General features: G+C 41.2%; 1 protein-coding gene across 1 annotated transcript in view; it reads right to left on the bottom strand.

Annotated features, from left to right (window-relative positions):
* The window catches only part of LOC115439047 (chromodomain-helicase-DNA-binding protein 3-like), a 104,067-nt gene extending 96,951 nt beyond the window's left edge, over positions 1-7,116 (bottom strand). The window contains 2 exon segments of the mRNA XM_030162942.1: positions 310-433; positions 6,979-7,116. Of these exon segments, the coding sequence (XP_030018802.1) occupies positions 310-399 (90 nt within the window). The 5' untranslated portion in view covers positions 400-433; positions 6,979-7,116.
* Positions 7,117-15,691: the final 8,575 nt, after the last annotated feature.

Raw genomic sequence — 15,691 nt, 5'->3', positions numbered from 1 at the left:
ACCTGCCTAAGGACTGCAGATGAAAAGTAGTTATTTTTACTAATTCTGGTATATTTACATGGGTGTATTTTTATACAGCAATGTTCATAAATGTGCATGGTCCCTATTAAACAAACCAATAAAATAAAAATAAAATAAAATATCAGCACGATTTGAAAATTTTCTTATTGAGCAAACAGTTGAATTTGTATGGATATTTTAACTAAATCATTCACTCAGAACGCTCACCACAGACATGTCAGGGGTTAAAGGGTTAAAGCCATGAATCAGATGTTAAAGCTTCCAGTATCAGAGCCTTTCCACACTTACGATTTTTTGCGTTTCTTGGCTTTGGCGGGTTTTCCTTCCTTGTCCTTCTTCTTGGCCTCCTTCTTCTTGGGTCGGCCTTTCTTCCGACATGGGACTTCGCGGTCCGATATCTCAGGCTCGTCGTCTGGGGGGGAAGGACACAAACCGTCACATGATTCCCATGAACACGCTTCTTTCTCACCGCCGGCTAATCCCCGCTAAGCGTAATTACCACACACAAAAGCCGCATGGTGGCTTGGGCGACCTCTGACCTCGCGTGAAATGTGACACGTGGGAAATTCGATCCAGTTTGTCTGTGCGGTCTAAGTGGATTTGACAGCTGCTGTGGGTGTTTCAATAGAACACAGATAAGTGGTTTACAGCGGGAGATCCGCAAGTTTTCAGTCCCAGACCCACGATTTAAAAACCCATGTTATTCTGATGACACGTACAGTTTTTAATGATTCTTTCACTGCCAAAACCATATTGACTAAATTCACTTCGCTGCCAAATCCAAAAATAAAGGAAAAATATGTCAAGAAAATGCTGACGCCAACTTCTAGCTCTGACAAGTATCGTTAGCATCCGAGCTAAATGAGCTACATGTAATATTTCAACTATTTAATATAAAAAGATGACCAGTGTTTAGAATAAAGATCTGTGAAGTTCTGTCAAAGATGATGGAAGACATGCTGAACTGTACAGATGTGAAGTGAATTTATGTGACCACTAGAGGGAGTAGCGAGTCACTGAGGATGAGAACCAGAAAGAAACAACTGTCAGAGTCAAAGAAAGAGTTGTCGTTTTCTCCACTGGACTCGGCTGTAAATGTAAAGAATGGAGTTTGATGTGAAATGTCAGCGTTTCTTCTACACAGATGAGTTTGACTCTGAGGCTTATGAAGGTATAAAGTTATTATGGGATGTTTTTATCTTTGCTAAGTTCAATAAATCATTAGTTCAGCTACTGACAACACAAACCGAACAGAAAACAGAGGTGATTTGTGGTTTTACTGTGGTCATTTTCAAGCTAAAAACAGAGCTAAGCTAACAGAGCTAAGCTAACAGAGCCAAGCTGACTGAGTGCCACACATCAACGTTATAAGACACAGTGTTATTTTACATATTTTTGCCATTTTTCATCTGTTTAGGTTGAAATGTGTCTTTATGTTGGGAAAACACACATTGATTTGCAATTTTTTTTTTTTTTTTTTAAATCAGCCTTTATTCCCCTCAAATGCATTTAATCTACAGTATACAACAGCGTATTAGGGCCACATAAGAAAATAAAAACACTTGTCACGATGAGAATAAAGTCCTAATATTTCAAGAATAAAGTCATAATATATGAGAATAAAGTTGTAGTTTTAAAAAACTCATGAGAATAGAGTTGTGAGGACTGTGAAGTGAGTTTGCTCATGTTTGGGTTTGTTTCGTCATAAGAACCGAACTGATGTGGAGTAAACGGCCTCTTTTGTGAAGGAGAAACTGCTGAAGTGTTGGTCTGCAGGGCTATCGGTGGAAACACCAGAACTAAAGGGTTTGTTGTTTCTGAAGAAACTGTGAGGATTCTCCTCTGAGTCTGGGAGTCCAACAGAAGTGAAAGTTACTGCTTCACTTGTGGCGTTGGCTGCAAAATGGGAAACGCTGTCAAATTTTCAAAATATTACAATTTTAATCTAACAAAACTACGACTTTACTCTCATTATATATAATGACTTTATTCTCGAAATATTACGACTTTCTTGTAGCGACAAGCGTTTTTATTTTCTTATGTGGCCCTAATACACCATCGTAACAGCAATGAGGCTGAATTCAAAATAAAGAGCAGAAAATACAGATATTTATGGTAAAATATATGGAGTAAATGGAAAAAGTTGGCTGGAAAGTGTTAAAATCTCATACCATCATCTGTAAAAATAATGTCACCACTATGTTTATGAATTCTATAAATGTCAAGTTGAAAGTCTGGATGTAAAATGTGAATATTTATGAGTCAATTCAAGAAAACCAAGTTTATAGCAACTGAAATGGTCTGAATATAAACTTTATATTGTTTTTATTGTTCGGAAATGCTCCAGAAATCTGGACAAATTATCAGAGCTGATCATTTTATGAGCTCATACTGATTAGAGTTATAAAAAGGTCAAATTAAATCAAAATAAGCATAAGTGATTTATTCAACTATTTTACATCATCACAGAGTCTAAAATAGACAATGTTTATGTGGAGAAAATGGAGAGAAACCAGATCTAAACCTGCAACCAGACCTAAAAACAGGAGGATTTGAGGAAAAAAAGTCTGAATATAATATTTACAGAGACGAGACGAACACATCCACCAAGTGTCTTCGTCTAAAACACAATATAATTATAGTTTTGTGCAGAAAAACAGCAAAAAAACAGCAGATTAATTGGTTGATATGATCCCTGAAGAAGTCTGACAGAAATTAACTGAAAAGGCAGAGAAATTATTGGTAAATTTGACAAAATAGGTGATTATAGATTTGTTCTCTTTGATTTTAACTCATATTAACCTGAAATTGAACACTAAAATGTGTTGCCTTTATCAGGCAAGTGACTATTTTTGGTAATTCCTCAAACGTTAAATATGAGTCTAATCCCGTGCCTCAGTGAGGTCCAGACAGAAGTTGGTTTTTCTAAAAGTATGCACTGAATCAGACAGATTTTATACAAATACTGAAGCTGTAAATAGTGAGTATGAGTGTGTTTTGTCGGTTTATAACAGTTGTTTTATTGCATGTGTTTACTTTTAGCAAGTGCTGCTCAGATATTTTATAGCAAGAGGAGGGAGACTGTTGTCACAGCAACCGATGAGGAGGTGGATGACGACGTCCAATGACACTATGGTTGGGATTCTGAATTTCATAGTATTTCAATGAGTGACCTATGAAGGGTTAAAGTCACTCATTCCTGTTGAAAGAAATAATAATATTAGACATGAGTAAAGGTGTGTGTTGGCAAGAATCTGGTGATACAAATCACAATACTAGGATCACGATAAGTTAAATCACGATACTGTTAAAAAGGCAAATTTTTAATGGTTTTGTTTCTTTTTTAAAAGATTATTTCCTAGAAGAGTGGCATTACAACAGAAATCTGCACAAATACTAAACACATTTTTATTTGATCACTACAGGATGCTATATCACAAAATGTTCCTGTGTTCAAACTGAAATCATGTTTTAAAGACATTACAGTTTAACCCTTTCATGCATAATGGTCACCACAGTGGACAGCTATTCTATAGCTGTTCTCTGTATATTCATGGGTTTTGTTGTTTTAGCTCCATATCAGCCAACACAGTGGACGCTTTGCATCATCCTATACACTGTAATTCATACCATTACTGTAACTTTGCTGTTCTTGATAAACCTGATCTGCACTAACATGTTTCAGTGTAAATCAACTGTTATTTGTAAGGAAAAAAAAAGTTGTTTTTCTTTTGTTTGTTTTTTTGCATATTATCTCCAAGAACAGAGTAATAATGAGCATTAGAATATGTTAAAATGTGAGATTAAAATGTGAGATGTCAGATTTTATTTCATTGTTTTAATATCAATTGCTGATACTGGGTTTTAAACACGTTTCTTTTACTTCAAAAATTAAATGCATGGACATTTTTGTAACTCCATGAAAAAAACAACTTGATCACATTGTTTTTTTCATGCCTATGGAGGATTAAAAACACTCAAGAGAAAAATCTTAACTAAGGTTCTCATAATTAATGCATGAAAGGGTTAAGATCCTGTTCAAATGTTAGAAACATCGGCATGTGTTGAATGAAACCAGGAATAAAAAAAAAAAAACTGAAAGTGAACAAAAGGAATAAAGACATGTTAAGTGTAAAGGAAGGTCAGACTAAAAACGATCACTTTGGTTTAGAGAAGCTGCTTTTTTTCCTGCTGTTCATACTACAGTAAAGTATGTACAATATGTACAGGGGTCAGAATAAGTACTGACTTTAACCTTTACAATCTATTTAGTTCAGTTTTTTGTGTGTGTTTTAAGGCTGTGCACATATTTCCTGTATTTTCTTGTTGTATTGAAGAAAAGAGACAGAAATAAAGATGCATGTTCATTTCAACACTGCAAAAACAACTGATCTAAAGGCCACCCAAACTTTTGCACAGTACTGTATATATAGACATGTATTAGAGCTTCATATGTGTGTGGGTGTGTGTGTGTGTGTGTGTATATTGTGTGTGTGTATATATATATATATATATATATTATATTATGTTGTTTTTTCTGTTGTATTGCTCATTTCTGTCCTGCTACTTTTATTCTACTTAAATGAAGCGACTATAACACACAATTTCTCCTGGGATTAATAAAGCATTCAGATTCAGATTTTCCTATATTTAATTCACTGATCGTGTAGATGTTCATTCAAGCTCAGAGTAAATTCAGTTATTATATCAAAACTGAGGAAAAAGTGACTGATCATGAACTGAACATAAACCCAGTGTGTCCATCCACTGTCACTGATCCAACTGCATGGGTTTGACTGGGGAATCAATGTTGTAGAAGATGATGGGTTTCCATGGTAACTACAGAGCCTCTGAACGTCCAAATGGGTCATATCTGATGCATGAAAAGATAAAGAACTGTTTTACACCAATTATTGACATGTATTGATAGAATTAGAGGATCAACAGGTATTAGACAGTTTAGATCAGATGGTTCTGATGCTGGTGGATGTGTAAGGTTTGGGTTTTTTTAGGGTTAAATATTCTTTTCCTTTCAGGGTCTGTCACTGATGGAAGTTGGGTTAAACCTGTTCTGTTCAGTATCACAGACACTTCCAGTGTTTCTAAAACCCACTGAGGACACGAGAGGAAATGATGTGAGAAATATGAGGCCGGTTGTTCCCCCTGGAGCCGGATCAGAGCCACAGGGAGGACGGTTTAACCTGCAGCCTGACCTGAGCGCGCACACACACACACACACACACACACACACAGCTCCAGAAGACGCAGCAAAGCGTTAAAGCGGAACCAAACTGTGGTGCGCGGTCTGCGCCGTGCGTCCTGGGCTGCGTCCTGTCGGTTTTTATTGTCTGCCTGCCTTTGTCGGCGCGCGCTCCCTCCGCCAGCACCGACTACCCCCCCCACACACACAACACCCCACCTCTCCGCGCCCCCCACCCCCTTCCACCTCCTCACTCCCGCCCCATCCGCCGAACCGAGCAGCCCCGCTTCCCCGCGCCTCCGTGCGGCCGCCGTGCAGTGCGCCGGGGGCGGCAGCGGCGCGCACGCAGGACCCGGTGATTCGGAGGCCGACGAGAGCGGCGCCGCGGTGCGTTCAACCGGAACGACATCTCCTTTCCTGCCGCCGAGTTAATTCCCGCAGCGGGACCCCCGACCACCGCCGCGGTCGCTTGCCAGAGGTCGTGGGGGGGTTACGGTCCTCGACGGGAAGCCCGACAGTAACGCATGCGTCTGGGAGGCATGGCGGCGGGTCATTAAGAGCAAAGACAAAGCAGCGGAAGCAGCTCCGATCTGCACCGAAAAACACACGCACGCACACGCACGCGCGCACACATCCACGGTGTTATTTACAAGTTTGACGCGCTTTGCATCCGATTGTAACGCACATTTGACAGGTTTATGACGCGTCTGAGGATGTGGAGGGGACGCGCACGTGGACTTTCACTGTCAGAGAAACTTCCAGAATGTCACATGTGTTTAATCACTGATCAAAACCAAGATTAATGCAACTAAAATGAGCCCCACCCACCACCACCACACACACACACACACACACACAACACACACACCACCAGAGAACCGGCGGCTCGTGTGTTCATGGATGTGCGTCCCAGAGGAAGTAAACATCTGTCCTACTCTGACCTGTCACACTGGTGTCAGGGGGATTGGAGGGGGGGGGGGGGGTGAAGGGGGCGGGCGTGGGTGTTTCACGCGGAGGTCTCACGCTGACACCCGGCTTGTCATGTCCGCACAGCAAAGCGCATCAGCTGCGCCAGAGCCGGTGTCATGATGGCCCCGGGGCCGTGGCGAGGGGGGGGACGAGGGGTGTGTGTGGTGGGGGGGGGGTAACTCCATGTTCCGGGAGCCTCTTATTAGCCTCCAGGTCCACCTTATTCCCTCCACACAGACTAGTGCTCGTGTCCTCCCGTGCCGTGCCGTGCCGGTCTAGTGGAGTGGCAGCTGAAAACCCGCGGCTGTAACTTGGTGTAAAGTTTGAGTGGGCTGTGGAAGTGGAAGTGGAAGGGGAAAGGGAAAGGGGGGGGCAGCAAACCGAACCTCACATGAGTCCGGCCCGTTAGTGCGTTCTGTTGGAGTTGTTGTTTTTGGCCCACGCGCTCCGGGTTCTTCTGGGTTCTTTTTTTTTTTTTTTCTAATTCTCTTAAAGCTGCAAATACGGAACTCGGAGCGCAAAAAAAGCGGCTGAATTTCACCGGTTTAACTTGTGTTTGTTTGGATTTTCCCCTCACATTTAGTGCGTTAGTGCTTTTGGTCTGTGCGCATTGGGTCCCGGTCTGTACCCCGGACCAGGACCCGGACCGGGACCAGCAGCAGCGGCAGTGTCGGCGCAGACCCCCGTGCCTCCATGTCTGCTCCACTTTCTAACCCTCAAACCCTGTGTTTTTGTGTCCGGTGCGCGCGCTCCCGCCGTGTCCTCCGCGGTTCGGCCGGTTACCGTACCTGGCGCGGCTGTTGCAGTTTCCCGAGGCGCCGCCGGAGACTGGATGTCGCTTGCGTTCTCGTCTGGGTCTCCGTCGTCGTCTTCTTCATCAAAATCTCCTCCCTCGGAATTAACCACCATGCCCTCGTCTTCCTCACAGGAGCGGAGCGGAGAGGACATTATCCTCCTGTCATTGGATCCGTCCTCCTATGCAAAAAAAAGCAGATTCTTGCCCGAATATGTGATATTTATTTAATATTCAAATCGGCTCAGAAAAAAGTGGGGGGCGTTTTGGAATATTTTACACCAGGCAGAGCAACAAAGATGGCCGCCCTCTTATATTTATTTTTTAACAACCCCCCCAATAAGAAAAAATCCCCTTACATAAAAAATGGCTGACTATATTATTTCAGAACGCACCCCCCTCCTCCTTTCTCTATCTCTCCCCGTCTCTCTTTCTCCCTGCGCGCGCCCCCTCCCTCCTTAAAAACGTACACATTGTTACCAGAAAAAGGGGTGTGTGATGCATGTAAGTTACAATGTTAGTTGTTTGTTTCTTTTCTGTCTGCCCCCCTCCTTCCTTTCCCCCTCCCTCCTTCCTCGCCTTCGTTCTGCCCCCCCCCACCCCGGTCCCGGTCCTGGTCTCGGTCTCGTGCCCCCCTCCCTCTCCAAAAGTCCGGATCAGTCACGAATCCGCGTTGACTCGTGGTGTCACTGTCACTTTGCAGGATCACAAACACTACTGTTCCTTTCTGCATTGCAGAGCCGACACAAATCTATCAAACATGGCCACCTTATACCCCCCCCCCCCTTTTCCCGAGCCCCCCCACCGGTGGAGAAAAAATTATTTGGAGCAGCAGGGTTGTGTGAGTGCTGGGGAGGGATTCAGAGAGAGGGGGGTGGGAAAATCTGCCGCAGCCATGCCCAGACTTACATCAGATTGTATTGCTTAAAAATTAACTACTTGTGGTGGGGATGAAAACAATCCACTATGTGCAAACTGTGCCCCCCCACCCCACCCGTCCAGATCCAGCTCTGAACCGCCTCCCAGCGCAGATTCCAGCCCTGGAGAGGTTTTTGCGCACCGGCCAGGAGCGGATTTACGCACAGTTTGGTGGAATTCAAAGCTGTCGGTGCGTCAACTGGATGGCAGTAAGGCCATGGGAATCCCTCAGAACCCCCCCCCCCCTCCTCCTCCTCCGGCCCCCCACCTCAGGGCACTTCTGCTCCGACAAAACACAGTTACATTCGCCTTCAACATCCAGGGGTCACAGAGGAGAGACGGAGGCAGCCCCCCAGGGAGGAAAAAACCACTAAAACAGCAGCAGATCTGCAGAAAAATGGAGAAAGAATCTGAGGTGAACATCAGTTAAAGCACGAAAAAGATGAGGAGCATCACATAGCAGACAGGACAGAAGGAAAAAGACAAAGAGTCATTAAAAAAATAAGAGGATGAAAAAAAAACATATGTGATAAAAAAAACATAAGAGGCTAAAAGATGAAAGATGCAACAGGAATAAAAGACAAAAACACATGAAAAAGTAAAAAAAAAAGGAAATGACAAGACAAAAATGTGTATAAAAAGCACAAATCGCAACAAAATGAAACTGAGAAAACATGAAAATAGACAAAAACATCATCAGGGGTAAAAGAAAAAAAATAATTACAAAAGGATGAATGATGCAACAAGAATAAAAGACAGAAAATACATGAAAAATTTTAAAAAGGAAATGAGACAGGACAAAAACACATGAATAAAAAGCACGAAAACAGGAGCAGATCTGCAGAAATATGGAGAAAGAATCTGAGGTGAACATCAGTTAAAGCACAAAAAGATGAGACAAACGTCACATATCAGACAGAAGAGAAGGAAAAAGACAAAGAATCATAAAAAAAAAATTATAGGATGAAAAAAAAAACATGTTAAAACATAAGAGACAAAAAGATGAAAGATGCAACAAGATTAAAAGACAAAAAATAATGAAAAATATAAAAAACGAAATGACAAGACAAAAATGTGAATAAAAAAACACAAATCGCAACAAAATGAAACTGAGAAAACATGAAAAAAGACAAAAACATCAGGGATAAAAAATTTACAAAAAGATGAAAGATGCAACAAGAATAAAAGACAAAAAATACATGAAAATTTTAAAAAGGAAATGAGACAGGACAAAAACACATGAATAAAAAGCATGAAAACAGGAGCAGATCTGCAGAAATATGAGGAAAGAATCTGAGGTGAACATCAGTTAAAGCACGAAAAAGATGAGAGGAGCATCACATATCAGACAGAAGAGAAGGAAAAAGACAAAGAATCATAAAAAAAGGATAAAAAAAACGTGATAAAAACATCATGAGACAAAAAGATGAAAGATGCAACAAGAATAAAAGACAAAAATACATAAAAAATATAAAAAGGAAATGACACAAGACAAAAATGTGAATTAAAAAAGCAGAAAAAACACAAATTGCAACAAAATGAAACTGACAAAACATGTAAAAAAAAAAAAAAAAAAAAAAAGGCAAAGGAACCATGAAAAAACAAAGACAAATAAGACAAAAAATGGTGTAAAATCAATAAGATGCAAACAGAAAAAGACTAAAATGGAAAAAAAAAAAAAAAAAAAAATTAAACCCCCCCCATGATTTAAAAACAAGAGGAAATGAAACTGACACAGATGTGACAAAAATGTCATGAGGGGTGAAAATCTGCAACAAACTGAAAGATAGAACTAGAATAACAGACAAAAATACATGAAAAAAAAAAGAAATTACTTGAGACAAAAACATGAATAAAAAAACACTAAAACAGGAGCAGATCTGCAGAAATATAGAGTAAGAATCTGAGTTGAACATCTGTTAAAGCACGAAAAAGATGAGACAAACATCAAATATCAGACAGGAAAGAAGGAAAAAGACAAAGAATCATAAAAAAAAGACAAAAGAACCATAAACACACACACAACACAAAAAAAAAAAATCACAAGATGAAAAGAAAACAGATGACGAAAACATCATAAAGGATGAAAACGTTCAACAAAATGAAAGATGAAACAAGAATCAAAGACAAAAAATACATGAAAAAATGTTTAAAAAAGGAAATGACACGAGAAAAAAATGAAGAAAAAACATGAAAAAAAAATGATGAAACACAAAATGATGTAAAAAAAAAAAAAAAAAAAAGACAAAGGAGGAAACATGAAAAAACATGGAGACAAATAAGATAAAACTGGTATAAAATCAACAACAGACAAAAAGACAAAAATACACAAAATAGAAATGACAAGAGAAAAACATGATAAAAACTACAAAAGCACTCGGAGAGCGCAGAGCCCCCCACCCCCCCACCCCCCCATCACCACCATCACCACCATCACCACCAAAATCTAATCATTTGTTCCTTGTGCAAGTATCAACATTTCCTGAAATTTTCGTCCAGATCCGTCCAGAACTTTGAGAGTTATCTGGGACAGACAGACAGACAGACAGACAGGCAGACAGACAGACAGACAGACAGACACAGACAGACAGACAGGCAGACACAGACAGACAGACAAACACAGACAGACAGACAGACAACACAGACAGACAGACAGACAAACACAGAAACACAGACAGACAGGCAGACACAGACAGGCAGGCAGACACAGACAGACAGACAGACACAGACAGACAAACACAGACAGACAGACAGACAAACACAGACAGACAGAAACACAGACAGACAGACAGACACAGACAACAGACAGACAGACAGACAGACAGGCAGGCAGACACAGACAGACAGACAAACACAGACAGACAAACACAGACAGACAGACAGACAAACACAGACAGACAGACACAGACAGACAGACAGACAAACACAGACAGACAAACACAGACAGACACAGACAAACACAGACACAGACAGACAGACAGACACAGACAGACAGACAGACAGACAGACAGACAGAGACAGACAGACACACAGACAGACAGACACAGACAGACAAACACAGACACAGACAGACAGACAGACAGACACACAGACAGACACACAGACAGACAAACACAGACAGACAGACACACAGACAGACAAACACAGACAGACAGACACACAGACAGACAAACACAGACAGACAGACACACAGACAGACACAGACAGACAACACAGACAGACAGACAGACAGACACAAAGGTAATAAGATGAAACTCAGGTGTGACGACACCCACATCCATGAAGCTGAGGCCAATTCACAGCCTGTGTTAAAGTGTAATACCACCAACGGCCACTAGAGGCTGCACGTCTTCAGCCACTTTTACACAGATCCCAGAAAAAAGGTCAGATGCTGATCCCACCTTTCACCACCATGACTGATTTAAGACAAAGGAGTAACAGGTGAGACAGGATGGACTTTAACACATGGACCTGCGTTCACCAGTCAGAGTGGTGACACAGCGTACAGTCTGACTGGGGATGGGAATCGAGAACCGGTTCTTTTTGAGAACCGGTTCCCAGTAGCTCGATTCCTTGGAATCGTTTGCCTGCCTGCTTAACGATTCTGCTTATCGATTCCGCCTTCGTTGTGCATGCGCAGTGATGTCACACGTACGCTGCATAGTTTTGGTCAGAACGTAGCCAACATGGTGTTGAGGCAGAGAAACGGTCCAAACAGACCACACCAGGTCCAAACAGACCACACCAGGTCCAAACAGACCACACCAGGTCTAAACAGACCACAGCAGGTCCAAACAGACCACAGCAGGTCCAAACAGACCACACCAGGTCTACACAGACCACAGCAGGTCCAAACAGACCACACCAGGTCCAAACAGACCACACCAGGTCTAAACAGACCACACCAGGTCTAAACAGACCACACCAGGTCTAAACAGACCACAGCAGGTCCAAACAGACCACACCAGGTCCAAACAGACCACACCAGGTCTAAACAGACCACACCAGGTCCACTGGAACTCTGTCAAAGCTTCCATGTCTTCTAAAGGCTGGAATCCCTCCAGTATCCTCAAACATTTGTCCACATGTGACTCATTTACAGGAATGTCATGTATTGATTCTCTACTCAGCGGTGCTTGTGAATGTAGCGGCAGAGTGAACACCGTTCCGGTTCCGGTGCGGGCAACAAATGTCGTAACCCCTCAAATACAAGTTTCGGAAGGTAAGAAGGGAAAGGAAATGAGGTACACAACAACAGGAGTTGGGATGGGAATCGTTAAGAATTTAACGATTCCGATTCCTTATCGATTCTCTTATCGATTGTCACTGGGTGAGGGAATAAAAGAGTACAAACATGTGTTTGCATTAACTGTCTTTTATATTTCCATCTGCACAGAAAATAGAACATATACAGATGATGCTGGGCCGGTTTGGGGGGGGGGGGGGGGGGGTGTACAGTGAAAGTGAAACTACAGACTCTTTACTAATTCCTCTTTTGCCGCATTTCTACTACATAGAACCGGTTCGACTCAGCTTGTCTCCTGTTGTTGTGCTCCTCATTTCCTTTCCCTTCTTACCTTCAGAAACTTGTGTTTGAGGAGTTACGACGTTTGTTGCCCGCACCGGAACCGGCCCGGCGTTCACTCTGCCGCTACATTCACAAGCACCGCTGAGTATCAAATACGTGACATTCCTGTAAATGATTCACATGCTGTGGACAAACGTTTGAGGAGATTGCAGGGATTCCACCCTGTAGAAGACATGGAAGCTGTGACAGTGTACGTCACACGTACGCTGCATAGTTTTGGTCAGAACGTAGCCAACTGAGGCAGTTGGCTACGTTCTGACCAAAACAATGCAGCGTACGTGTGACGTCATCGCACATGCACAACGAAGGCGGAATTGAGAAGCAGAATCATTAAGCAGGCAGGCAAACGATTCCAAGGAATCGAGCTACTGGAAAACGGTTCTCAAAAAAGAACCGGTTCTCAAAAGAACTGGTTCTCGATTCCCATCCCAAACAGGAGACAAGCTGAGCCGAACCGGTTCCATGTAATAGAAATGCGGCAATAGAGGAATTAGTAAAGAGTCTGTAGTTTCACTTTCACTGTATGCCCCCCCCCCCCCAAACCAGGCCCGGCATCATCTGTTCTTATTATTTGTTCATACTGTATATGTTCTGTTTTCTGTGCAGATGGAAATATAACAGACAGTTCATACAAACACATGTTTGTACTCTTTTATTCCCTCACCCAATGAGAATCGATAAGAGAATCGATAAGGAATTGGATCAATAAGCAAAATCGATAATGCAATCGGAATCATTAAATTCTTAACGATTCCCATCCCCAAGTGTGACGTATAATTTGCACGTTGTAAATACCCCTAGCATAGCGGTGTCGCTAACGTCTCCAGAGGCATTACACAGGTATGAGCCGTCCAGAGTATGAATGATCCACCATGTCATGTACACAGACAACGTTCTGGAAGAAAGGGGAAATATTCCAAGAACAGAAGTGAAAAGGAGCTACGGACTCAGACCAGGGGGTCAAACATAAGGCCTGTGGGCCAAAACCGGCCGCTAATGGGTCTGATCTGGTCCATAGATGAAAATGACTCTGAAGAAATTAACAACCAGTGTTGTTGTAACTTCTGTGCAATGACAATAAAGGCTATTCTATTCTGTATCTATTCTATTCTGTTCTATTCTATTCCAGTTTAGTTCAGAAGTCACATCCAGAATTTAACCTCAAACACCATCATAATAACCTGGAAATAATGACAACTGCAGACCTCCTGTCTTTGATTTTAGTGTAAAAAAAACAAACTGAAATGACATGAAAATGTTTCTGTAATTTCCGGTCTATAAGCTGCTACTGTTTCCACACACTGTGAACCTGCAGCTCAAACAATGATGCAGCTCATTTATGTTTCACAGGCTAATGATCGATCCGGCTGTCGAAGAAGGAAACAGAGCTACTGCACGTAAGCTTGGATCAGTGAACCGATGGTGAGACATGGAGACGACCGTGTGAAGTGTGGGTGTGGCCTATGGTCAGGTGGGCCAGTAGTCTGGAAAGTACGGAACATTTGCACACTGTCCTTTAACAAAAAATCTATTATAGAATTAAATGGAAGTGGACCAGTGTTCTGCCTGTTATTAAATGTTTGGTGTATTTGTAGATCCACTGGGATCTGAGTCCTAATGTACATGTAGAATGATGAACTGAGGCAGAATACTGATAAAACTGCACAGTTTTAATGGTTTATTCTGTTATTTTACTTCAGATCATATTGGGCTGAATGTGGAACCTGAACTAAAATGAGTTGAACATCCCTGACTTATTCTGAACTGTTTCATCTTTGTGTTTATTCAACTGTGACATTAACCAGGTTGTATCACTATTCATAAAACACCTTTTCTCTAAATATTACAATTATTCTCATAACAAGAATGACTTTGTCATGACATGTCTTTTCTCTGAATAGACTTTTTTTCCCCCATCGTTTACACTGGACAGGATAAAAGTTATAATTAAGTGATAATAGTATTAATAGTCATAACAACAATTCATAAGTATGTAAGTAATTTGTAAAAATGAGTCTGTGTTTTTTGTCTTTATATAATGAAACATCTTCATAATCCCAAAATAATGTTACTATCATGTTTTTTTTCCTGTGAATAAACTTTTTCCATTATACACATTGGACAGGATGAAAGTTATAATAAAGTGGTAATAGTCATAACAACGATTCATAAGTATATAAGTAATAATGGCAAAACTGACGATAAAACTGACTTTGATTTGTGATTTTTTGTCTTTATAATGAAACATCTTCATATAATCCCATAATACTGGGACTGTTCTTGTAATATTGTGTCTTTCACAGAATAACTGTCCTAATATATTTCTGTTCATATTATAACATTACTCTAATATTTTAAATTCTATAAATGTGAGGTCTACATTCTGTAAACACTAGTGCGTTAACCTGTGAGCTTCCACAGGTTCTAGATGTGGTTGTTCTTATGCTGTTGTGTATTCATGCATGTTGTACCGCATTTGTCCAGCAGTCACCGCCAAAGCGTTCTGGGTATAGCAGCGTGATTATAAGACTACTGTATTTAAAATGACCAGTATCTCCCAAAATATTGGTTCTATCAACTCGCTGTTTTCACTACTGTCTTCTTTGACCAAAAATACATAAATATGACAAACTACAGCAGTCAGCTGTGTACGGATTTAGTGTGAACCCCCAGACACACACACACAAGGTCTTATTTTTCTGGTTCCATGTGGTTTTTGTTCTGGTCCTATTTCATCCCATTAACCAACATTTTACAGAGTAACACCATTAAACTGAATCCATCAGATGAAGGATGACGATGTTATTTCAGTCCAACAGGAGTCAGAAATAAACAAACACACACACATTATCAGCACCGGAGTCTGGATGATACCTGGGCTTTATTATCCAGCAGCGTTTTCATTTTCACAAATATCTGTTCTTTCAACGGGAAACGAAACCCAAACCCAGACAGGACGGTTCTGTTCAGTAGGTTTAAATGTTTCAGCAGGTTCAGAACTAAACAGCATGAGTCACAAACCAAATGGATGGAACAATGAAACAAACAAAACAAAACAAAACAACAAAAAAAGATGATCAGGACATTTCACCATAATAAAAAACAAAAAAAATATAAAAGCTGAACATAAAACCTGGAACAAAAACATAAAAGTGACACAAGAATAAGACGTAAAACACAAAAACCATGTAAAAACATACAG

This window comes from Sphaeramia orbicularis, chromosome 18, assembly GCF_902148855.1.
Source record: "Sphaeramia orbicularis chromosome 18, fSphaOr1.1, whole genome shotgun sequence".
NCBI classification, from domain to species: domain Eukaryota; kingdom Metazoa; phylum Chordata; class Actinopteri; order Kurtiformes; family Apogonidae; genus Sphaeramia; species Sphaeramia orbicularis.
This window is presented reverse-complemented; position numbering and strand designations above follow the sequence as displayed.